The 23,719-nt window shown below is 47.1% G+C and overlaps 1 protein-coding gene across 1 annotated transcript in view; it reads right to left on the minus strand.

The window, feature by feature from the left end:
- Positions 1–1,307: 1,307 nt before the first annotated feature.
- Positions 1,308–23,719, minus strand: part of LOC144686904 (keratin, type II cytoskeletal 8-like) — a 31,003-nt gene continuing 8,591 nt past the window's right edge. Inside the window, exons 2-8 of the mRNA XM_078552736.1 lie at positions 19,038–19,307; positions 11,941–12,036; positions 7,520–7,684; positions 7,065–7,190; positions 5,117–5,337; positions 3,279–3,370; positions 1,308–1,537 (exon numbers count right to left, since the gene is read on the minus strand). Of these exons, the coding sequence (XP_078408862.1) occupies positions 1,530–1,537; positions 3,279–3,370; positions 5,117–5,337; positions 7,065–7,190; positions 7,520–7,684; positions 11,941–12,036; positions 19,038–19,307 (978 nt within the window). The 3' untranslated portion in view covers positions 1,308–1,529. The remainder of the gene's footprint in view (positions 1,538–3,278; positions 3,371–5,116; positions 5,338–7,064; positions 7,191–7,519; positions 7,685–11,940; positions 12,037–19,037; positions 19,308–23,719) is intronic.

Raw genomic sequence — 23,719 nt, forward strand, 5'->3', positions numbered from 1 at the left:
TGAGAACCGGAGAGAGTGTTGTTTGAATTCTTTATTACACAACACCCACCAACAATGATAAATATTATCCCCCTGTCAGGAAACATTTCACCATGAACTTCTTAAAAAAAAACCTAAATAAAGGGGATGAGGCCCATAGTGCAGCATTACCAGAAAGTCTGGATTAAATACCCATGAAGTTAAGGTAAATAATACAATATTCAAAAGGTGACACTTAGCTTGTGTTTTATACAGGCCAGTGGAGGCAGGATAGGATGAGGGAGGGGAGGAGTCCCACAGTTTGAGGGGAGTGAGGGAGAGGAGGAGTCCCACAGTTTGAGGGGAGTGAGGGAGGGGAGGAGTCCCACAGTTTGAGGAGAGTGAGGGAGGGGAGGAGTCCCACAGTTTGAGGGGAGTGAGGGAGGGGAGGAGTCCCACAGTTTGAGGGTGAGGGAGAGGAGGAGACCCACAGTTTGAGGGGAGCGAGGGAGGGGAGGAGTCCCACAGTTTGAGGGGAGTGAGGGAGGGGAGGAGTCCCACAGTTTGAGGGGAGTGAGGGAGGGGAGGAGTCCCACAGTTTGAGGGGAGTGAGGGAGGGGAGGAGTCCCACAGTTTGAGGGGAGTGAGGGAGAGGAGGGTCCCACAGTTTGAGGGAGGTGTGAGGGAGAGGAGGAGTCCCACAGTTTGAGGGGAGTGATGGAGGGGAGGAGTCCCACAGTTTGAGGGGAGTGAGGGAGAGGAGGAGTCCCACAGTTTGAGGGGGGGGTGAGGGAGAGGAGGAGTCCCACAGTTTGAGGGTGAGGGAGAGGAGGAGTCCCACAGTTTGAGGGGGGGGGTGAGGGAGAGGAGGAGTCCCACAGTTTGAGGGGGGGTGAGGGAGAGGAGGAGTCCCACAGTTTGAGGATGAGGGAGGGGAGGGGTCCCACAGTTTGAGGGGAGTGAGGGAGGAGAGGGGTCCCACAGTTTGAGGGGAGTGAGGGAGGAGAGGAGTCCCACAGTTTGAGGGTGAGGGAGAGGAGGAGTCCCACAGTTTGAGGGGAGTGAGGGAGGGGAGGAGTCCCACAGTTTGAGGGGAGTGAGGGAGGAGAGGAGTCCCACAGTTTGAGGGGAGTGAGGGAGCGGAGGAGTCCCACAGTTTGAGGCCCTCGGTAACAATGATTGTGAATTGGACCTGATGTGGTGAGTTATGGTGTGTGGGAGGCGGGAGGGAGTGTGCGGGACACTATTTAGAGATCAGGTGAGGGGGAGAGAGTTGAGCAAAGGTTAAATAAAAGAGGCAATAAGAGTTATGATAATGAGTGATCAGCCGTGCATTACAGGAAACAGAGTTTATTCAACATTAGATCTTTTACTGAAAGAGAATTAAAACCTAGTTCCAAACAAGAAAAAGATTGTTTTGCTGTCGCCTGTTCAGGTCTGTTGTTCATTTGTCCTGATGACCTGGAGGGAGCATCTTCCCAGGTGAGGCAGCCAGTGATAGGCTGTTTGATTAGAGAAGAATAGATTCCTGTTTCCTTCCCTTTCAAACCATCCTCGGTGACCGAGTGAATTTAAGACACTTCAAAACAAAAAAAAACAGAATTTTGCTTATTAAAGGAGCTGGTTTCTTCACAGATACAGAGAAATCACCCAGTTTCTTTCACTATTTTACAAGTTTCTTTATCCCTCGCCATCCTACCCCTTATCTGAGAGGAAATGTTAACTGGAGTTGAATTGGAGATTACCTTTTGCTAATGGAAACTGGGCTGACACTGTCCAAACATCATTTCACATTGGGAATCCTGCAGGCAGCAGATTGACCATCCCCATCGCCTGGACTGTGGCTCAAGCCCCAAAGGTGAAGGGTCGCCTGCTGCATCCTTGAGTGGTCAAGCAGTTGGCTCAAGACTCGGCTTGTTCTGAATTAAGTGTGATTATAACCTTGAATTGGTCTTCCTTATGAGCCACAGGTTAGTCTGTAAGCTTTTCTAATGGACTTTCACCATTTGGACTTATATCTCCCAAAGCTTTCCACCAATGGTTTTCCTCTGGTTTTGATATAGGTGAATTGATAGGGATTCATTGTGATGATTAGTCAACAACCACATTACTGCTGCATCATGGGATTTTCAGATGATGGAGGTGACCTCAATAGATATATGGACATGTCAAACTCAAGCTTGTTTGATGGGACATTGAGTTATTTTAAGGTTAATTCTGGTATAACTAGAAACAGTTCAAATGGAGATTATTCCAAATCCTTAAAGTCATAAAATCTTAAGAAATAGGAGCAGGAGGCCATTTGGCCCATCGAGCCTGCTCCGCCATTCAATAAGGTCGTGGCTGATCTGATTGTGGCCTCAACTCCACTCTCCTGCCTGTCCCACATAACCCTTGACTCCCTTGTCAATCAAAAATCTGTCTAACTCAGCCTGGAATGTATTCAATGACCCAGCCTCCACTTCTCGCTGGGCGAGAGAATTCCAAACCCCACCGACCCTCTGAGTGAAGAAATTTCTCCTCATCTTCATCTGAAATGGGGGGCCCTTTATTTTGAAACTGTGCCCCCTAGTTCTAGATTCCCCCGCAAGGGGAAATATCCTCTCAGCATCCACCCTGTCAAGTCCCCTCAGGAGCTTTATTTATAAAAGGTCACCTTTCATTCTTGTAAACTCTAATGATCATATTAATAAGGACTCTCTCCCTACTCCCCCAGCCCAATCCCTTTCCTCTCCCTACCCTCTCCCTATTCCTTTCTCCCTCATGTGTCTATCCAGCTTCCCCTTAAATACATCTATACTATTCATCTCACTACTCCCTGTGGGAGTGAGTTCCACATTCTCCCCACTCTTTGGGTGAAGAAAGTTTCACCTGAATTCCCGATTGGATTTATCAGCCTTATATTTATGGCCTCTAGTTTTACTCTCCTCCCACAAGTGGAAACATCTTCTCCACTTCTATACTATCGAACCCTCCATCATTTTAAAGCTCTCCATTAGGTCACCTCCCAGCCTTCTCTTTTCTACAGAATAGAGCTCCACAGCCTGTTTAATCTTTCCTAATAGGAATAATATCAATTCTAGCATCGTTCTGGTAAATCTCTTCTGCACGTTCTCCAGTGCCTCCCTGTATTTTTGTTATATGATGTCTTTGCCATAGTTTTTTATTAAGTGACTGCAGGTTCCGGTCTCCCACACAAGAGGAAACATTTTCTCTACATCAAAATCTTTTCAATCTCTTCATTATTCGGAAGACCTCGATCAGATCTCTTTCTTTCATTTCACACATTTGAGAACTCAGATAGAATATTCTCCTCTTACTGAATTTGGATCTTGTCCTGACTATGGTTCCCTTTGGAACAGCTGATGAACTGACCACTCGAGTTACCGTTCCACTGGCTGGAGCTCCATCTCTGCAATGGAATCAATGGAACACAATGTTATATAAACAGCGGCGTTTAGGAATTTACAATCAGCTACTGGACTGTAACAACACATCTCGGGATAGCTAGTGCACTGGATCTATTGCTTACGTAGTCTGACTGATTTTTGGTAATTTAAATGATTGGACTGTACGAAATTGATGGTCCATCAGAGGCTACCCCAACATGATTCAGTAGCTTAGCAACAGTTGGTGGGGGGAACTGCGAGTCAGAGTCATTTTGGCACAGAAGGTGGCCATTTGGCCCATTGAATCCATGCTGGCTCTCTGTAGAGCAATCCAGTCAGTCCTATTTCCCTGCTCAATTCCCATAGCCCTGCAAGTTTATTTCCCTTCATCGTCTCTGATTTTACTACCCTCGCAGATAGTTCCAGATCATTACCACTCGCTGCATAAAATTGTTTTTCCTCAGTTCCCTCCTTGCATATTTTGCCCAAAACCTTAAATCTGTGTCCTCCTTGTCCGTGTACCATCAGCCAATGGGAACAGCTTTTCTTTGTCTACCTTATCCAATCTTGTCATAATCTTGTCCCCCTCTATCAAATCTCCCCTCCATCTCCTTTGCTCCAAGGAGAACAATCCCAGCTTCTCCAACCTAACCCTGTCGCTAAAATCCCCTCATCCCCAGAGCCATTCTGGGAAATCTCCTCTGCACCCTCTCAAGGACCCTCACATCTTTCCTAAAGTGTGGTGACCAGAATTGGGCACAATATTCTAGTTGGGCCCTAACCAGAGCTTTATAAAGGTTCAGCATAACTCCCTGTTTTGTACTCTATGCTTCTATTGATAAAACTAGAGTTCAGATCCAGGACAACTTGTGAAATTTAATGGGTCAAATCTGATCATTTGTGGGTTGGCATCAGAAAAGACAAAGACAATATTGTCAAAACAGAACTGGTCTTTCAGGGAATGAAACCTGGCAATCTTACTCAGTCTGCCCTACAGGTGACTTGTGACCCACACAATGTGAGGCACCTTGCTGAGTCACCGAGTTCTGGCCCAGTGCTCTCTCATGCGCTCCCTGCATCCTGCATTTCACTCGAGGGACCTGGCTCATCAGATCAGTGGTCTTTAGCATTGCTTAATCTTATCTAAAGAAAAGTATTCTGGGGACATTCTCCATCGCATCCCAGACAATAATTAAGCAACATTGACTTAAAAAACATTACCTGATTGTTACTTTGGTGTAGTTTGCAGGATCTCACTGTATATAAATTAGCAAACGCATTTTCTACATTAACAACAGTAACTATGATCAATTAAAGTTCTGCATTGGCTGTAAATCTCGTTGGGATGTTCTAGAGGTAATTTTTAAAAATCATTCATGGGATGTGGATGTCGCTGGCTAGGCCAGCATTTATTGCCCATCCCTAATTGCCCTTGTTCAGAGGGCATTTAAGAGTCAACCACATTTCGGTGGGTCTGGAGTCTCATGTAGGCCAGACCAGCAGATTTCCTTCCCTAAAGGACATTAGTGAACCAGATGGGTTTTTAGGACAATCGACAATGGTTTCGTGGTCATTGTCAGACTTTCAATTCCAGGTTTTTTTTATTGAATTCAAATTTCACCATCTGATGTGATGGGATTTCAAACCCAGGTCCCCAGAGCATTACCCTGGGTCTCTGGATTACTAGTGAGTGACAATACCACTAGGCCAGAGTGTTATAGAAATCAAAGTTGTTTTTTTTTGGTGGTCTGCTTCTGTGTTGCATTTACCTCTCCTCCTCGCCATCCAGTAATTTTCTGTAGGTGGCGATCTCCATGTCCAGCGCCATTGTGGCGTTTAGCAGTTCCTGATGTTCGCGCATCTGTTCAGCCATATCTTTATTGGCCTTACGGAGACTCTCCTGCAATTGGCTGATGCGGTTCTTGGCCTCGTTGATGGCAATCTGTCCACGTTCCTCTGCCTCCCCAATATTAGACTCCATTGAGGCACGCTGCGGGAAAATGGTGTGTTCATTAGAGGGTTGCCAATCCTCCAGGACTGGCCGGGACTCTCCAGGAATCGGAGGTTAATCTCCCAGACAATTAAAAGTCAAAGAATCATACAGCACAGGAAGAGGCTGTTCTGCCCATCACGATGTGCTGGTTCTTTGGAAAAGCTATCAAATTAGTTCCACTCCCCCTCCAACCCACTCTTTCACCAGTCGCCCTGCAATTTTTTCCTTACCTTTAAAACATGAGAAATAGAGTTTTTTTCCCCTTTTCCATTGAACATTTTTGTTTATTCTTGAAGATGTTGGCGTTTGGCTCAAAGTGGGACTGTTTCGCTGACAGTCAAGAATCATCCAATTACACAGGGAAGAAACTGTTGGCTGTCCAATCAGCTGTGGGAAGGTGGTACACCATGAAGATTAACATGTCAGGCAACCAATAGCAGGAGAGAAGGGACGGCACATCATGTGATGACACTATGAGGATTCTGTCTGGTCAAAGTTGGCAACCCCTAACAGACGGCAGGGTTTCAGGTTTGTCGCTGTTCGACTCAAGATGGTTTGGCAATTTCTGACTTGATTCAGGAATAATTTCCAGAATCAAGAATCAGGATCAAGTTTTTAAATGTTAGAAAAAAGAACATTTTTCTGTTACATGGGAAAATTTAGGGCCAATTTTCTGTGATACATCTCCATGTCAAAACATTGCTATGGAGCAGTCCTGGGCTTCTCACAGCAGGGTTAAGGGACTAAAGTTCCTTCGGCACTGTCCCCATCAAACACTCCCAGGACAGGTACAGCACGGGGTTAGATACAGAGTAAAGCTCCCTCTACACTGTCCCCATCAAACACTCCCAGGACAGGTACAGCACGGGGTTAGATACAGAGTAAAGCTCCCTCTGCACCGTCCCCATCAAACACTCCCAGGACAGGTACAGCACGGGGTTAGATACAGAGTAAAGCTCCCTCTACACTGTCCCCATCAAACACTCCCAGGACAGGTACAGCACGGGGTTAGATACAGAGTAAAGCTCCCGCTACACTGTCCCCATCAAACACTCCCAGGACAGGTACAGCACGGGGTTAGATACAGAGTAAAGCTCCCTCTACACTGTCCCCATCAAACACTCCCAGGACAGGTACAGCACGGGGTTAGATACAGAGTAAAGCTCCCTCTACACTGTCCCCATCAAACACTCCCAGGACAGGTACAGCACGGGATTAGATACAGAGTAAAGCTCCCTCTACACTGTCCCCATCAAACACTCCCAGGACAGGTACAGCATGGGGTTAGATACAGAGTAAAGCTCCCTCTACACTGTCCCCATCAAACACTCCCAGGACAGCTGCAGCACAGGGTTAAATACAGAGTAAAGCTCCCTCTACACTGTCCCCATCAAACATTCCCAGGGCAGGTACAGCACGGGGTTAGATACAGAGTAAAGCTCCCTCTACACTGTCCCCATCAAACACTCCCAGGGCAGGTACAGCACGGGGTTAGATACAGAGTAAAGCCCCCTCTACAATGACCCCATCAAACATTCCCAGGGCAGGATTAGATATTGGTTATTAATTTAGGATTCATACTTTCAGAGCATTACTCTGTATCTAACTCCCGATGTACCAGGTTATAGAGAGAGGATTCTGGTTGGGATGCAGGATTATTGTTGAGCTGCAGATTCTGATCCACCTTCACCTGTTAGATACTGTTCTAAGAGTCAAATTCATACCTGGTTCTGAAGTCCATCAATGTCAGACCTCATCTTCTGCAGGTAGCGGGTGAGATCAGCAAACTCATTCTTTGAATTTCTGAGCTCAGCATTCTGTCTGGCTTTGTCATTCTCTAGTTCCAATAACTGTGAACAAAGCAGAATTGATATCAGCAACACCATATTGCCCTGTCTGACACCCTCGTGTGTTTCACTTTCAATGGAGATAGGGAGAGACACCGAGTGACAACAGTGAGATGGATTATTGGAGAAAATGTGAGTGAATCACAGCAAGAGTGACGGGCCATCAAAGACTGAGTGAGCACAAAGTATTTGATCGATTGTCATGTGCTTCAGGATGTCCTGAGGTTGTGAAAGGCGCTATATAAATGCTTCTCTTCTTGCTCAGAGGAAGAGGAGCAATAGGAAATTCTGGTTCTAATTTTAGCTACGTGTTAATGGACAGTGGGGTCTACCTTATTCTGATACCAGCTCTCAGCTTCAGCCTTGTTCCGAGCTGCGATTTCAGCATGCTGCCGCTTCATGTCTTCAATCATTTGTTTCATGTCCAGTTGGCGGCTGTTGTTGACTTTCAGGGTGACAGCCGTACTCTGAACCTGTGACTGGAGCTCCTGGATTTCCTGTAATGACACACGTCACAGCCTGTTAGATTCTCACCGCTGTCACGAACACTTTAATCACAGAAAATGGTTCAACTTCAAGGACTAAGCACATTCTGGAAGAATTTGTGTTTTAAAAGATACTGTTCCTTAAAGGGACACGAAACCTTGTGGGAATGTGAGCGATGAGGAGGATGTTAAGAGGCTTCCAGGCAATTTAGGTTGAGTGAGTGGCCAGATGCAGTATAACATGGATAAGTGTGAAATTATCCACTTTGGCAGGAGAAACAGAATGGCAGAGTATTATTTAAACGGTGATTGATTGGGAAATGTTGATGTACAAAGGGACCTGGGGGTCCTTGTACACCAATCACTGAAAGCAAGCACGCAGGTGCAGGAAGTGGTTAAGAAGGCAAATGGTATCTTGGTCTTCATTGTGAAAGGACTTGAGTACAGGAGCAAGGATGTCTTACTGCAGCTGTACAGGGTCTTGGTGAGACCACACGTGGAGTATTGTGTGCAGTTTTGGTCTCCTTACCTAAGAAAGGATATACTTACCATAGAGGGAGTGCAGTGAATGTTCACCAGACTGATTCCTGGGATGACAGGATTGTCATGTGAGGAGAGATTGGACCGACCATGCCTGTATTCACTGGAGTTTAGAAGAATGAGAGGGGATCTTGTTGAAACATATAAAATTCTGACAGGGCTGGACAGACTAGATGCAGGGATGATGTTTCCTCTGGCTGGTGGGTCTAGAACAAGGGGTCACAGTCTCAGGATACGGGGTGGGCCATTTAGAACTGAGATGAGGAGAAACTTCTTCACTCAGAGGGTGGTGAACCTGTGGAATTTTCTACCACAGAAGCTGTGGAGGCCAAGTCACTGAATATATTTAAGGAGGAAATAGATAGATTTCTAGATTCTAAAGGTGTCAAGGGGTGTGGGGAGAGAGCAGGAGTATGGTGTTGAGATAGAGGATCAGCCATGATTATATTAAATAGCTGAGCAGGCTCAAAGGGTCGAATGATCTATTTCTCATCCTATTTTCTACGTTTTTAATGCAGGACTCTGATAGCTATTCCTGGAAAAAGCATCCTTTTACAAGAAAGAGTAATTTTAAAAAAACTTGAAACCACTTGACTACAAGCCAGTGAGTCTCACGTCAGTGGTAGGGAAACTATTGGAGAAAATTCTGAAGGAGAGTTTCTATCTCCACTTGGAGAGGCAAGGTTTGATCAGGGATAGTCAGCATGGCTTTGTCAGAGGGAGGTCATGCCTAACAAATTTCATTGAATTTTTTGAGGAGGTGATCAGGTGTGTAGATGAGGGTAGTGCAGTTGATGTAGTTTATATGGATTTCAGCAAAGCCTTTGACAAGGTCCCACATGGGAGACTTATAAAGAAGGCAAATGCACATGGGATACAGGGTAATTTGATAAGGTGGATTCAAAATTGGTTTAGTTGTAGGAGACAGAGGGTGATGACAGAAGGATGCTTTAGTGACTGGAAGCCAGTGTCCACTGGCGTACGACAGGGATCTGTGCTGGGTCCCCTATTATTTGTCATTTATATAAACGGCATAGATGACTATGTGGGGGGCAGGATTAGTAAGTTTGCGGATGACACAAAGATTGGCCGGGTGGTTAACAGTGAGGTTGAGTGTCTTGGGCTACAGGAAGATACAGACGGGATGGTCAAATGGGCAGATAAGTGGCAGATGGAATTTAACCCTGAAAAGTGTGAGGTGATACACTTTGGAAGGAATAATTTGACAAGGAAGTATTCAATGAACGGCATGGCACTAGGAAGTTCTGAGGAACAAAGGGACCTTGGCGTGTGTGTCCATAGATCTCTGAAGGCAGAGGGGCATGTTAGTGGGGTGGTGAAAAAGGCATATGGGACACTTGCCTTTATCAATCGAGGCATAGATTACAAAAGTAGGGAGGTCATGTTGGAGTTGTATAGAACCTTGGTGAGGCCACAGCTGGAGTACTGTGTGCAGTTCTGGTCGCCACATTATAGGAAGGATGTGATTGCACTGGAGGGGATGCAGAGGAGATTCACCAGGATGTTGCCTGGGATGAAATATTTAAGTTATGAAGAGACGTTTGATAGACTTGGGTTGTTTTCGTTGGAGCAGAGAAGACTGAGGGGCGACCTGATGGAGGTGTACAAGATCATGAAGGTCATGGACAGGGTGGATAGGGAGCAGCTGTTCCCCTTAGTTGAAGGGTCAGTCATGAGGGGACATAAATTCAAGGTGAGGGGCAGGAGATTTAGGAGGGATGTGAGGAAAAACTTTTTTACCCAGAGGGTGGTGACGGTCTGGAATTCACTGCCTGGGAGGGTGTTGGAGGTGGGTTGCCTCACATCCTTTAAAAAGCACCTGGTGAGCACTTGGCACATCATAACATTCAAGGCTATGGGCCAAGTGCTGGTAAATGGCATTACGTAGGTAGGTCAGGTGTTTCTCACGTGTCGGTGCAGACTCGATGGGCCGAAGGGCCTCTTCTGCACTGTGATTCTGTGCTTCTGATTCTGTGATTCTGAGACACAGGTTCTGTTTCAAGGTTTCAAGGTATACAAAAGGGTTCACAAGGGTTTGATGGTTCTGGAAAAAAGCCATGCCTGGAAGACTGTTTTACAGTGGATTTTGGTTTTGTTTTGAGGAGTGAAGGACCAACTGCTTGAGAAGGAAAACAGCAGCCTTTTTGCAGCCCAGAGCCAGTCCACAGCTGGAAGTGAATATAAGCTGCTCCTGAAGTGCTCTACATGCTGAAATAGAGTACCCTCGAGTGTCCCATGAGTCTGCCTGGAAGGCAGTACTAGAGTCACTGATTGTTTCGTGGATCAGCGCTGAGAGACCAACCATGTAGCCCGGACCCCATTTCAAGAACTCCACCGTCTATCCTTTGCCTTTGGACATTGGCGCTTAAGCTTTGGCCAAATTCATCCATTTCTATTTTTATTTAATTGTTTTGTGTGTATGTGTGTGCGTGTATGTGCATATGCGTGTTTGTGTGTGTGCGCGAGTGAGAGACTTAGGGTATCTGAAAGAGTAATTACTATAATTTCGTATTCCATACTGGATATTGATAAGCTTTCCCTTTCTATTTGACAAGATGGATTTTATAATAAACTAATAAGTTTGTTGTTTATTGAAAGAAGCCTAGTTAAAGTCTCTTTTATTCTGGGTGCCAGTAGTGAAGGTAACCAATTGGCCACATTGGTAAGTAAATTTAAACTTTTAAACTAATGGTGTGACCTGTGGAGGAGCAGGGCTAGATCAACTGCACATTCCTCCCATCCTGGTCATAATGCTAGTTAGTAGTTTAATTCACACATTGTTACACTGGCAGGGAGGGTAACGCTCCCTCTACACTGTCCCCATCAAACACTCCCAGGACAGGTACAGCATGGGGTTAGATACAGAGTAAAGCTCCCTCTACACCGTCCCCATCAAACACTCCCAGGACAGGTACAGCACGGGGTTAGATACAGAGTAAAGCTCCCTCGACACTGTCCCCATCAAACGCTCCCAGGGCAGGTACAGCACGGGGTTAGATACAGAGTAAAGCTCCCTCTACACTGTTCCCATCAAACACTCCCAGGACGGGTACAGCACGGGGTTAGATACAGAGTAAAGCTCCCTCTACACTGTCCCTATCAAACACTCCCAGGGCAGATACAGCACGGGGTTAAATACAGAGTAAAGCTCCCTCTACACTGTCCCCATCAAACACTCCCAGGACAGGTACAGCACGGGGTTAGATACAGAGTAAAGCTCCCTCTACACTGTCCCCATCAAACACTCCCAGGGCAGGTACAGCACAGGGTTAGATACAGAGTAAAGCTCCCTCTACACTGTCCCCATCAAACACTCCCAGGACAGGTACAGAACGGGGTTAGATACAGAGTAAAGCTCCCTCTACACTGACCCCATCAAACATTCCCAGGATGGGTACAGCACGGGGTTAGATACAGAGTAAAGCTCCCTCTACACTGTCCCCATCAAACACTCCCAGGGCAGGTATAGCACGGGGTTAGATATGTTTTTCCTTTTTGAAAGTTCCTATTGAACCTGCTTCCACCGCCCTTTCAGGCAGCACATTCTAGATCACAACAACTCGCTGTGTGAGAAACATTTCTCCTCATCCCTCCCTCTGGTTCTTTTGTTAAATGACTGGAAATTTCTGTGACAGTGTAACAGGCCCTTCTCAATTTCTGGGACCACGTGTAAAGGAACGATTTGAAGTCGGTGATAAAGGATGTACCTCGGCATACAGCAGCTTCAGGAACTCGATCAGGTTGGTCAGATATTCTAGTTTCGATTCCAGCTCCACTTTTTGAAAATAGGCATGATCCACTTCCTGGGAAAGTGATTTTGGGATCACAAGAGAAAGGAAATCAGACTTTAGGTGAAGGAGTGAATTGTTTTGAACTTTTAACATTATACCAGGAAATCTGAACTGGACAAAGACCCATCAGCCCATCAGGCCCCTTCCTCCTCTCAGAACGTGAGCAGCTACACAAGTCACAAAGTCCCCCACCCACACTCCCCCCAGAATCCAGCCATGCTCTCCCATCTGAATCAATCCAGACCCCAATCCTCTTTCTCATCAAGATTCAAAACAACTCTTCTCGAAATCCCTCTTCCAATTTGTTGGGGACTATCAGTCTTTTTCTAGTATTTAGCCTGGGCTATAGGTTTTACCACCCACTCAATCCCAATGAGCCAAGCTTGACTCTGGCCTCTCACCTCAGTGTGTACATTGCTACATGACACCAAAGGGAGTCTTTGCTACTTCCCCATGACATTCAATGGCATTGCCACTGTCAAATCCCCCACTATCAACATCCCGGGGTTACCATTGCCCAGAAACTTACCTGGACCAGCCACACAGAAAGTGTGGCTACAAGAGAAGGTCAGAGGCTGGGAATTCTGCAGAGACTGGTTCATTATCTGAGTTCACCCAGATTTAAGAGTTTTCTGTACAAGTTTAATCTATATCCTTCTTCTAATGGATGCCTAAGTTAATACACAATTCTTCAACTACTGCAGAGCTAAGGTCTTGTTATTACTGTCACAGGAGTGGACACATGAGACATTGCAAAGTGAGATCTAAACAGGCCTCCAAACAACAAACAAATTCCAATGAAGTCTATAGTGTAGAAGAGCCAGAAACAACCAATCCTGACATTTATTCATTATTCAACATGAAAGTTGGGAGACAGAGCCAATTATTGTCCCAGTGTAAGTGAATGGTAAACCCTTAAAAATGGGAGTAGACACAGGTGCTTCTGCCACTGTAGCAGGGAAACACACTTTCAGATATTTAAATAAACATGATCAACAATTAAATTTGGGACAAACATCTGCCAAGTTGAAAACATACACAGGCGAAGAAATCCATGTAAAAGGTATCATCAGAGCAATTGCTCATTATAAACACCAGTTGGTACAGCTACCAGTGATGGTGGAAGGTGAAGGGTCAAGCCTTCTAGGGTGTGATTGGTTGAAGGAGATTAAATTAAACCGGTCCAAAAATCTTCCAGTTGAGAGCAGGGGGACTGCCAGAACTGCTAAAAAAATGACACCATCTTCAAAGAGGAACTGGGAAAAATCCAAGGCCAAGATTTACAGGGATCCAGAAGCAACTCCTCACTCCTTGAAAGCGAGGCCGGTGCCACACGCCCTGAGAGAGAAGGTTGGCGCTGAGCTGAACCGGGTCGAGAGGCTGGGTGTCATAAAAGTGGTTCAGTTCTCAGGGTGGGCAGCACCCATAGTCCCTGTCCTTAAACCAGACCAGACCGTCCAGATCTGTGGGGACTATAAACTAACGGTCAACAGAGCAGCCAAACTGGACAGGTACCTATTCCCAAGATTGAAGACCTCTGTGCCAAACTAGCAGGAGGGACAACGTATACAAAGCTTGACATGAGTCACGTATATCAGTAACTGGAGCTGGATGACGCCTCCCGGGAATTTGTCACCATAAATACCCACAAAGGGCTCTAGCAATATACACGCCCGACTTCGGTGTTTCTGCAGCCTGTGCCATTTTTCAGAGGACAATGGAGAGCTCACTGCAGGGACCACCTCAGGTTGTGGTCTATCCAGGCGATGTACTGATAACTGGATTCACAGAAAAGGAACACTTGGCTAACCTAGAGGAAGCCCTGAAACGATTTATAGAAGCAGGAAAAATGCACTTTTCAAGCAAATTAAGTCATTTATTTGGGCCACCGGGTAGATGCCCAAGGGTTACACCAGGTTGAAGAGGAGGTTAAGGCAATAAGAGGGGCATCTGCACCCAAGAACACCTCTGAACTTAAATAATTTTTAGGGATGATAAATGATTATGGGCGATTTCTACCAAATTTATCCACAGTTCTGGCCCCTCTGCATTCACTGCTAAGAAAAACCAGTGATGGTTTTGGGAGGCACCCCAAAAAGAAACCATCATGAAAGTAAAACAGCTCTTACACTCTTTAAATTTGTTAGTGCATTATGACCATACAAAGGAATTGGTGCAAACCTGTGAAGGGCCCCACTATGGACCAGGAGTGGTCCTATCTCACAAAACGGATGACAGCACAGAGAGGCTGATAGGCTACGTATCCAGGACACTTACCACAGCAGAAAAAGGATATTCTCAGATGGAAACGGAAGGTCTGTCGATTATCTTTGGTGTAAAGAAATTCCACCAATATGTGCACGGGTGACATTTCACGATAGTCTCAGACCACAAACCACTTTAGGGTCTGTTTAGCGAGGAAAAGGCCATCCCACCCATAGCCTCCTCAGGAATACAAAGATGGGTCCTAATTTTGGTGGCAAATGAGTACACCTTTGTACGTAGACCAAGGATCCATATAGCCAATGCTGATGCCCTAAGTGGCCTGCCTTTGCAAGGGAATGATGACCATATCCCAATCCCATAGGAGTTCATATTAGTGGTGAATTTCCTGGATTCCTCACCAGTGTGTGCCAGGCAGATGATAAACTGGATGAATCATGATCCAGTCCTGTCTAGAGTGAAAGACCAAGTGTTACATGGTTGGTCCCAGGAACCAGCCTCTGATGAATTGAAGCCATTTTTGAATTTTTGAAGACACGAAATAAGCAGGTCAAGATGGTATTCTATTATGTGGCGCATGGGTAGTAGTTCCTTTAGTAGAGCTACACAGTGCCCATCCAGGAATCTCCCACATGAAGACCAAAGTGCACAGTTATCTATGGTGGCTGGGGATGGATGGCGATATTGAGAAGGTGGTTAAACACCTTGCGCAATGTCAGCAGCTGCAAAGTTGCCGGTGGCAACCCCATTACACCCATGGGAGTGGCCTGGTAGGCCCTGGGTACGATTGCACATTGATTATGTTGGTCCTTTCCTTGGGACCACGTTTCTACTGATTATAGATGCTCATTCCAAGTGATTAGACGCTTATGAGGTAAAGTTGCCAACGTCAGGCGCTACTATAGAAAAACTACGCCAAAGCTTCACTATCCACGGATTGTCAGAGGTAATCGTCTCAGATAAAGATACTACTTTTAGTAGCGCTGAGTTCCAACGATTTATCAGCCTCAATGGTATCAACCATGTGAAGACTGCACCATACCATCCATCATCAAACCGACTGGCGGAAAGAGCAGTACAAACTTTTAAGGTGGGAATGAAAAAGTTTACAGATGATTCACTGGAAACCAAACTTGCTAATTTCCTATTTCACTACAGAACAACCGCCCCCACCCCCACACACTACAACAGGAGCAACACTTGCAGAATTACTGATGAGGCGCCATCTTCGGAGAAGACTAAGCCTGATACTTCCCAATTTGGAGGGGAAGGTGGAGAAAAGTCGAGGGAACCAAAAAGCAACTGATGATTTGTACAGTTATGAGCAACAATTTACCAATTTACCGTTGGGGAAGCCGTAAATGTAAGGGATTTCGGTGGAGGACCAAAGTGGTTACCTGGTAAAGTAAGCTCTGTGACTGGACCATTGTTGTACCATGTGGAAGTAGGGGGCAGGATCACCTGTAAGCATGTGGATCGTTTAAGAGGAAGGGAGATACCCCAACAAAATGATGTTCCACCTGAAACCATTGCTGAACCAGTGGTTCCTGTTGAAGTTACTCAGCCAACGACAGACATGCCCGATGTCTCTGTCGGAGTGGAAGACACTGAACTGCATGTGCCTAATGAGGTTCCTGATGTTAATGTGGTTCCAGAGAGTTTGTTTCCTACAAAAGAATCTGAAGTTGTGGAGCTGCGACATGGATCAGGAAACCACCAGAAAGATTGAACTTGTAATTTCATGACCTTAGCAAATATTGTAATGTCATGAGATAAATATTCTTGTAAATACAAAATGTACAGAAAAGTTAAAGGGGGAGGAATGTAGTAATTGTAGTTTTGGGAAACCTTGGACTGTAGCTTTAAGAATAATCCTGTGCTGTAAGATCACATGATCTATGTAAACCAATGTGTTCAGAGAGTGGGGAACCCCTACAGGAGACAATACTTCTTAGTTATGGAGTTTGATGCACACGTGTAGCTACTGTCTTGTAAATAAAGTTAAATGTTTCCACTAAGAAAAGTTGTCTGAATAAGAACTCTATAATGTTATCCTTATTTAATTTTGTAGCACACTTTATGACCTGTGAATCTATTCCCCTAACTCACTCACATTGTGCTTCCTTTTTCAAAATTCTTCCTATTTGCAGTATATTCTGTTCAAAATGCAATACTTTACATTTTTAACATGAAACTGCATTTGCTTAAATCCTCTCGTCTTTAACTATCATCGTCACAATTTAACCATATCTTGAAATTGGTGTAATCAGCAAATGTTTTCACCTCTTCAAGGCCTGTCTCTGGATTACTTACCGAGTGTGAGGCACATCACCTGCAAGTTCACTGCCCAGTTTAACTGGCCCCAATTTTAGCGATATCAATAATAGGTAAAGTAAACTCAGGTAAGCTAAGGATCCGGTTTTACCATGAATTTTCCACAATGCTGCAGGCCATGTATATGCACGACCCCCACCTTTTCCCACCCAGAATGAACTCTTCCCGTTCCTTACAGGAACTTGGAAACAGGCGGAGACTATTTTGCTCCTGGAGCCTGCTCCACCATTTCAATGAGTTCTTGCTGATCTATATACCCACCTTTACCTCATTCCTCTCAATACCTTTGCTCAATAAAAAATGATCAATCTCAATCTTAAAATGAATAAACTGCATTTTTGGAAGACAGTTCCAAACTCCGATCACCCTTTGTGTGTAGAAGTTTTTCCTAATTTCACTCCTGAAAGGATCCCTGGTCCTAGAGTCCCCAAACTAGCACAAGTAGTTTCTCTCTATCTACGCTGATAGAAACTGCTATCAAATCACCCATTAACCTTTTAAATTCCAGTGAGTACAACCCTAACTTTTGTAATTTTGCTCCTTTGTGTTACAGTCACTGTTTCCCAGAGAGAAAAAAACCAGTAAAAACTACGAAATAAGAGTACCGGTCTGAACTGGTCTCGTATACCTTAAAATGGAACTCCAGTAAAACTGGGAAGTAAGAGCACTGGTCTGAACTGTTTTTCCTCTGGGCTATGATCAGGGGCAGATGAGTTGGTTGGCTCAAAATTTAACAGAGGAGTGGCACGAGGACAAGTAGGTGTTCAGTGTGAAGTAGCACAGTCCTCCGAGCCCAGACCCATTGCTTCAGCAGACTCCTTGCTTCTGTTGCCAATATTTCTGCATCACTTTTTTGCGCAAGAATTAACTTCCTACTGTCGATCAAAACTCGATCTAACTCGGTCTGGAATATATTCAATGACCCAGCATCCATTGTTCCCTGGGTAGAGAATTCCAAACACTGACACCTCTCAGAGAGGAAATTTCTCCTCATCTCAGTCTTAAATAGAAGATCCTTTGCTCTGAAACGGAGTCCCCTAGTTCTAGATTACCACCATGAGGGGCAACACTCTCTCAGTATCTACCCACTCGAGCCCCCTCAGAATCTCATATGTTTCAATAAGATCACCTCTTATTCTTCTAAACTCCAATGAGTACAGGCCCAACCTGCTCAACCTCTCCTCATAAGGCAAAACCCTTCATCCCAGGAATCAGCTGAGTGAACCTTCTCTGAACTACTTTTAATGCAAATATATCTTTCCTTAAATAAGGAGACCAAAACTGTACCCAGTACTCTAGGTGTGGCCTCACCAAAGCCCTGTTCAGTTGTAGCAAGATTTCTCTACTTTGATATTCCATCCCCCTTTGCAATAAAGGCCAACGTTCCATTTGTCTTCCGAATCACTTGCTATGATTCTTGTACAATGACGCCCAGATCCCTCTGCATTCTGCAGTCTCTCTCCATCTAAGTGATATTCTGCTTTTCTATTCTTCCTGCAAATGTAAGGTGGATAATCTTTCATTTTTCCACATTATAATTTAACCGCCAATTTTTTGCCCACTCACTTAACCTATTTATATCCCTTTGTGAACCCTTTGTACCCTCCTCACAATTTGCTTTCCTACCTCTGTTTGTATCATCAGCAAATTTGGCTGCAATCCATTCACCCAGATCATGAACATAGATCATAAATAGCTGAGGCCCCAGCACTGTTCTCTGCAGAGCTCCACTAGTTACAGTTTACCAACTTGGAAACGACCCATTTGTCCGGACTCTGCTTCCTGTGTGTTAACCAATCCTCTGTCCGCCCTAATCTATTAGCTTGAAAACCATGAACTCTTATCTTGTGCTGTAATTTATTTAGCACCTTATCAAATGCCTTTTGGAAATCCAAATACACATCTACAGGTTCCCCATTATCCACCCAGCTTGTTACATCCTCAAAGAACAAATTTGTTAAACATGGTTTCCTTCATAAAATTATGTTGATTTATGATTTATATATTATAATTTTCTAACTGTCCTGCTACCTCCTTAATAATAGATTCCAGCATTTTCCCAATGACAAATGTTAGACTAACTGGACTATTGTTTCCTGCTGTCTGTCTCCCTCCTTTCTTGAATACAGGTGTTACATTTTTGGTTTTCCAGTCCACTGGGGTTGGTTACAACGAAGGCATCCACTAGCCCTGCAGATGCTTCTTTTAAGACCCTGAGAGTTACCTTTAAAAGAAAAATTAAAGTGAATTTATAGTTGTTCTTGGAGCCTCTGCTCCAGTTCAAGAGCACAGGTTGAAGATCAGAGACTGAGGAATGTCATGAGTTCAGGGCACCGGGATCTGCAACTCGATTCCCTGTTATTAGCCCTGTGAAGCCTTACAGAAGCACTCTCCCTGTAGCGCTACATATAGGACACCCAGGCTATTGCAGTCAGATCCTTGACTTGTCTACCAACCTTTTTAAGGATAACAAATTCATTCTCCAGTGTTGTACGAGAGTTAATCTCATCCTCATATTTTCCTTTGAAGTCTTCGACCATTTGCTGTGTCTGTGTGATCTGCCCCTTCAAGCGGTCTCTCTCCCTCTCCAGGTCAATCAGCTGCTGCTTCAGTTTGTTGCAGAACATGTTGACGATTTTATCAGCGTTTGATTTGTACGTGTCTGTCTGTTGAAGAAGTTCCCATCGTGTTTCCAGAACCTGGTTCTCCTGTTCCAGTTTACGCACCTACACAATATAAAAGATGCAAAAATGACCCCTCGACTTCCAAAAGACCTTTTACTATCAATTCCAAAATAGCCCAACAAGGAACAACCCCACCAAAAAGGAGACAAATTACACCAGACAGAACATATAGTCTCAATCCGGACATCAATCAAGGCAATGACCCAGGTCCACTCAGCCCAGCTGACCCTATAGTCTCCTCTTTAAAGTCAACCTGTGCAAAGGCGCAGACAGCAGTGGCTCACACGTGGTGCAGTGGCTGCTATTCTGGCAGCTGAATCAGAATGTTGTGGCTTTGATCCCATTCCACAAAAGCCAGGCTGACATTCCCAGTGCTGTACTGAGGAATACCACAATGTCAAAGGGTCAACGCCGAGGGAGCGCCGCACTGTCGGAGGGTCAGTACTGAGGGAGTGCCGCACTGTCGGAGGGTCAGTACTGAGGGAGTGCCGCACTGTCGGAGGGTCAGTACTGAGGGAGTGCCGTGCTGCCTGAGGGTCAGAGCCACAGTTCAGCGCCGCGCCGTCGGAGAGTCAGTACTGAGGGAGCGCCGCGCTGTTGGAGAGTCAATACCGAGGGAGTGCCGCGCTGTCGGAGAGTCAGTACTGAGGGAGTGCTGCGCTGTTGGAGAGTCAATACCGAGGGAGTGCCGCGCTGTCGGAGAGTCAGTACTGAGGGAGTGCTGCACTGTCAGAGGGTCAGTACTGAGGGAGTGCTGCACTGTCGGAGGGTCAGTACTGAGGGAGTGCTGCACTGTCGGAGAGTCAGTACTGAGGGAGTGCCGCGCTGTCGGAGGGTCAGTACTGAGGGAGTGCTGCACCATCGGAGAGTCAGTACTGAGGGAGTGCCGCACTGTCAGAGGGTCAGTACTGAGGGAGTGCCGCACTGTCGGAGAGTCAGTACCGAGGGAGCGCCGTGCTGTCAGAGAGTCAGTACTGAGGGAGTGCTGCACCGTCAGAGAGTCAGTACTGAGGGAGTGCTGCACTGTCAGAGGGTCAGTACTGAGGGAGTGCTGCACTGTCAGAGAGTCAGTACCGAGGGAGCGCCGCACTGTCGGAGGGTCAGTACCGAGGGAGCGCCGCACTGTCGGAGAGTCAGTACCGAGGGAGTGCTGCACCGTCAGAGAGTCAGTACTGAGGGAGTGCTGCACTGTCAGAGGGTCAGTACTGATGGAGTGCTGCACTGTCAGAGGGTCAGTACTGAGGGAGTGCTGCACTGTCGGAGGGTCAGTACTGAGGGAGTGCTGCACTGTCGGAGGGTCAGTACTGAGGGAATGCTGCACTGTCAGAGGGTCAGTACTGAGGGAGTGCTGCACTGTCGGAGAGTCAGTACCGAGGGAGCGCCGCACTGTCGGAGAGTCAGTACCGAGGGAGCGCCACGCTGTCGGAGAGTCAGTGCTGAGGGAGTGCTGCACTGTCAGAGGGTCAGTGCTGAGGGAGCGCTGCAGCACAAATTAGCTGCCTTGTTTCATACAACAGTGACTACACCTCAAAAATGAATTGGCTGTCAACTTTTTAGGTGGCGAAAAGCGATATCGAAATGTATGAGTCTGTTGTTCTATTGTTCTCCAGGCCATTTGGATCAGGGGGTTGGGTGGAGCAGGTGTATGTGTTTTCTCCTCTGGACATTACTCTACCTTTACAGCCAGTAGGTGGCAGTGATGGTTCAGGGTCTGAGCTGCTCCGCTCTTGTTAATTTGTACAGAATGACTGAATTCTGTTTAAGGTGAATGTTATGTAGCCATCATCCCGTGACTCTTCACTACTCACTGGTATAACTCAATTAACCCTCTTCCTGCTGGGCGGACAATTCATATTTCTCCCCAACCCCACTCCCCCAGCCAGATCCTAATCTTCAAACTGGATTCTTTCTATATCTCCTCCAGCCCCACAATTCTCTGAGATCTCTGCGCTCCCCCTATTCTGGTCTCTTGCACATCCCCAATTTTAATCACTCCACCATTGGCAGCCGTGCCTTCAGCTGCCAGGGCCCCAAGCTTTGGAATTCCCTCCCTAAACCTCTCCGCCCCTCTCTTCTCCTTTAAGACCCTCCTTTAAACCGACCTCTTTGACCAACAATTTGATCACCCAGCTTAATGTCTCCCATTGTGGCTTTGAATAGACTTCTGCTTCTGCAAAATGCCGTGGGACATTTTAGCATGTAATATAAATACAAGCTGATGTTGTCATTAAAGCTCTGACTCTCACTGGGCTACAGGTTCCACAGGCTACACGTGCAGTAGACTAAAGAGCTGCCGTGCTGTTGTAAAATACCTTGTAAGTAGTGATTGTGGCCAAGCTTATTGACTGTGGTAGGCATCACATCAATTGAGTCCAATTCTACTGACCTGTTATCAGAACACGCTTTCCACAGGAGGTGGAGGGGAAGAGGTGCATAGAGAGGGAGGGAGTGAGGGGGGATATGGAGGGAGTGAGGGAGGGGGATATGGAGGGAGTGAGGGAGGGGGATATGGAGGGAGTGAGGGAGGGGGATATGGAGGGAGTGAGGGGGATATGGAGGGAATGAGGGAGGGGGATATGGAGGGAGTGAGGGAGGGGGCATATGGAGGGAGTGAGGGAGGGGGCATATGGAGGGAGTGAGGGAGGGGGCATATGGAGGGAGTGAGGAAGGGGGCATATGGAGGGAGTGAGGGAGGGTCATATGGAGGGAGTGAGGGGGATATGGAGGGAATGAGGGAGGGGGATATGGAGGGAGTGAGGGAGGGGGATATGGAGGGAGTGAGGGAGGGGGGTTATGGAGGGAGTGAGGGAGGGGGATTATGGAGGGAGTGAGGGAGGGGGATTATGGAGGGAGTGAGGGAGGGGGATTATGGAGGGAGTGAGGGAGGGGGATATGGAGCGAATGAGGGAGGGGATATAGAGGGAGTGAGGGAGGGGGCATATGGAGGGAGTGAGGGAGGGGGCATATGGAGGAGTGAGGAAGGGGGATATGGAGGGAGTGAGGGAGGGGTATATGGAGGAATGAGGGAGGGGATATGGAGGGAGTGAGGGAGGGGGATATGGAGTGAGTGAGGGAAGGGGAGTTGGAGTGAGTGAGGGGATATGGAGGGAGTGAGGGAGGGGGATATGGAGGGAATGAGGGAGGGGATATGAGGGAGTGAGGGAGGGGGATATGGAGGGAGTGAGGGAGGGGGATATGGAGGGAGTGAGGGAGGGGGATATGGAGGAGTGAGGGAGAGGATATGGAGGGAGTGAGGGAGGGGATATGGAGGGAATGAGGGAGGGGATAGGAGGGAGTGAGGGAGGGGATACGGGGGAGTAGGGAGTGAGGAGGGGGATAGGGGAGTGAGGGAGGGGGAATGGAGGGAGTGAGGGAGGGGATATGGAGGGAGTGAGGGAGGGGGATATGGTGGGAGTGAGGGAGGGGGATATGGAGGGGAGGGGGAGGGGGATATGGAGGGAGTGAGGGAGGGGGATATGGAGGGAGAGAGGGAGGGGGATATGGAGGGAGAGAGGGGGAGGGTTATGGAGGGAGTGAGGGAGGGGATATGGAGGGAGTGAGGGAGGGGATATGGAGGGAGTGAGGGAGGGGGATATGGAGGGAGGTGAGGGAGGGGTTGGGTGGGTGTGTGGGGAGGGGGCTAGGGGACGGGGTGAGTGGTGGGGGATATGTGAAAGGGTGTGAGGGAAAGGGGGTTATAGGAGGGAGTGAGGGGGATATGGAGGGAGTGAGGGAGGGGGGATATGGAGGGAGTGAGGGAGGGGGATATGGAGGGAGTGAGGGAGGGGGATATGGAGGGGAGTGAGGGAGGGGGATATGGAGGGAGTGAGGGAGCCCGACGGGCTCAGAGTTACTCACGGGACAAGACTCAGGGAAATCGGGAAATTGTTTGAAACATCAACCGGCCAGAAAGGGGGGAGAGGGAGGAATTTCCCAATGACTGAGTGAGTCCCAGAGTCACAACCTGAACCGAGAGAGGGAGAGGCTGGGGAAGGGATGGGGGTGCGGGTAGAGAGAGAGAGAGAGAGAGAGCATGGGAGTGGGGATGGGATGGAGAGAGAGGGAGAGAGCGAGAGTGGGGATGGGATGGAGAGAGAGAGAGGGAAAGAGCGAGAGTGGGGATGGGATGGAGAGAGTGAGAGAGAGCGAGAGTGGGGATGGGATGGAGAGAGAGAGAGTGAGAGAGCGAGAGTGGGGATGGGATGGAGAGAGAGAGAGAGAGAGTAGGGATGGGTTAGGAGAGAGTGAGAGAGCGAGAGTGGGGATGAGTTGGAGAGAGAGAGAGTGAGAGAGCGAGAGTGGGGATGGGATGGAGAGAGAGAGAGTAGGGATGGGTTGGAGAGAGAGAGTGAGAGAGCGAGAGTGGGGATGGGATGGAGAGAGAGAGAGAGTAGGGATGGGTTAGAGAGAGAGAGAGTGAGAGAGCGAGGGTGTGGAGTGGATGGAGAGAGGGA

The sequence above is a fragment of the Cetorhinus maximus genome, chromosome 11, assembly GCF_964194155.1.
Source record: "Cetorhinus maximus chromosome 11, sCetMax3.hap1.1, whole genome shotgun sequence".
Lineage (NCBI taxonomy): Eukaryota > Metazoa > Chordata > Chondrichthyes > Lamniformes > Cetorhinidae > Cetorhinus > Cetorhinus maximus.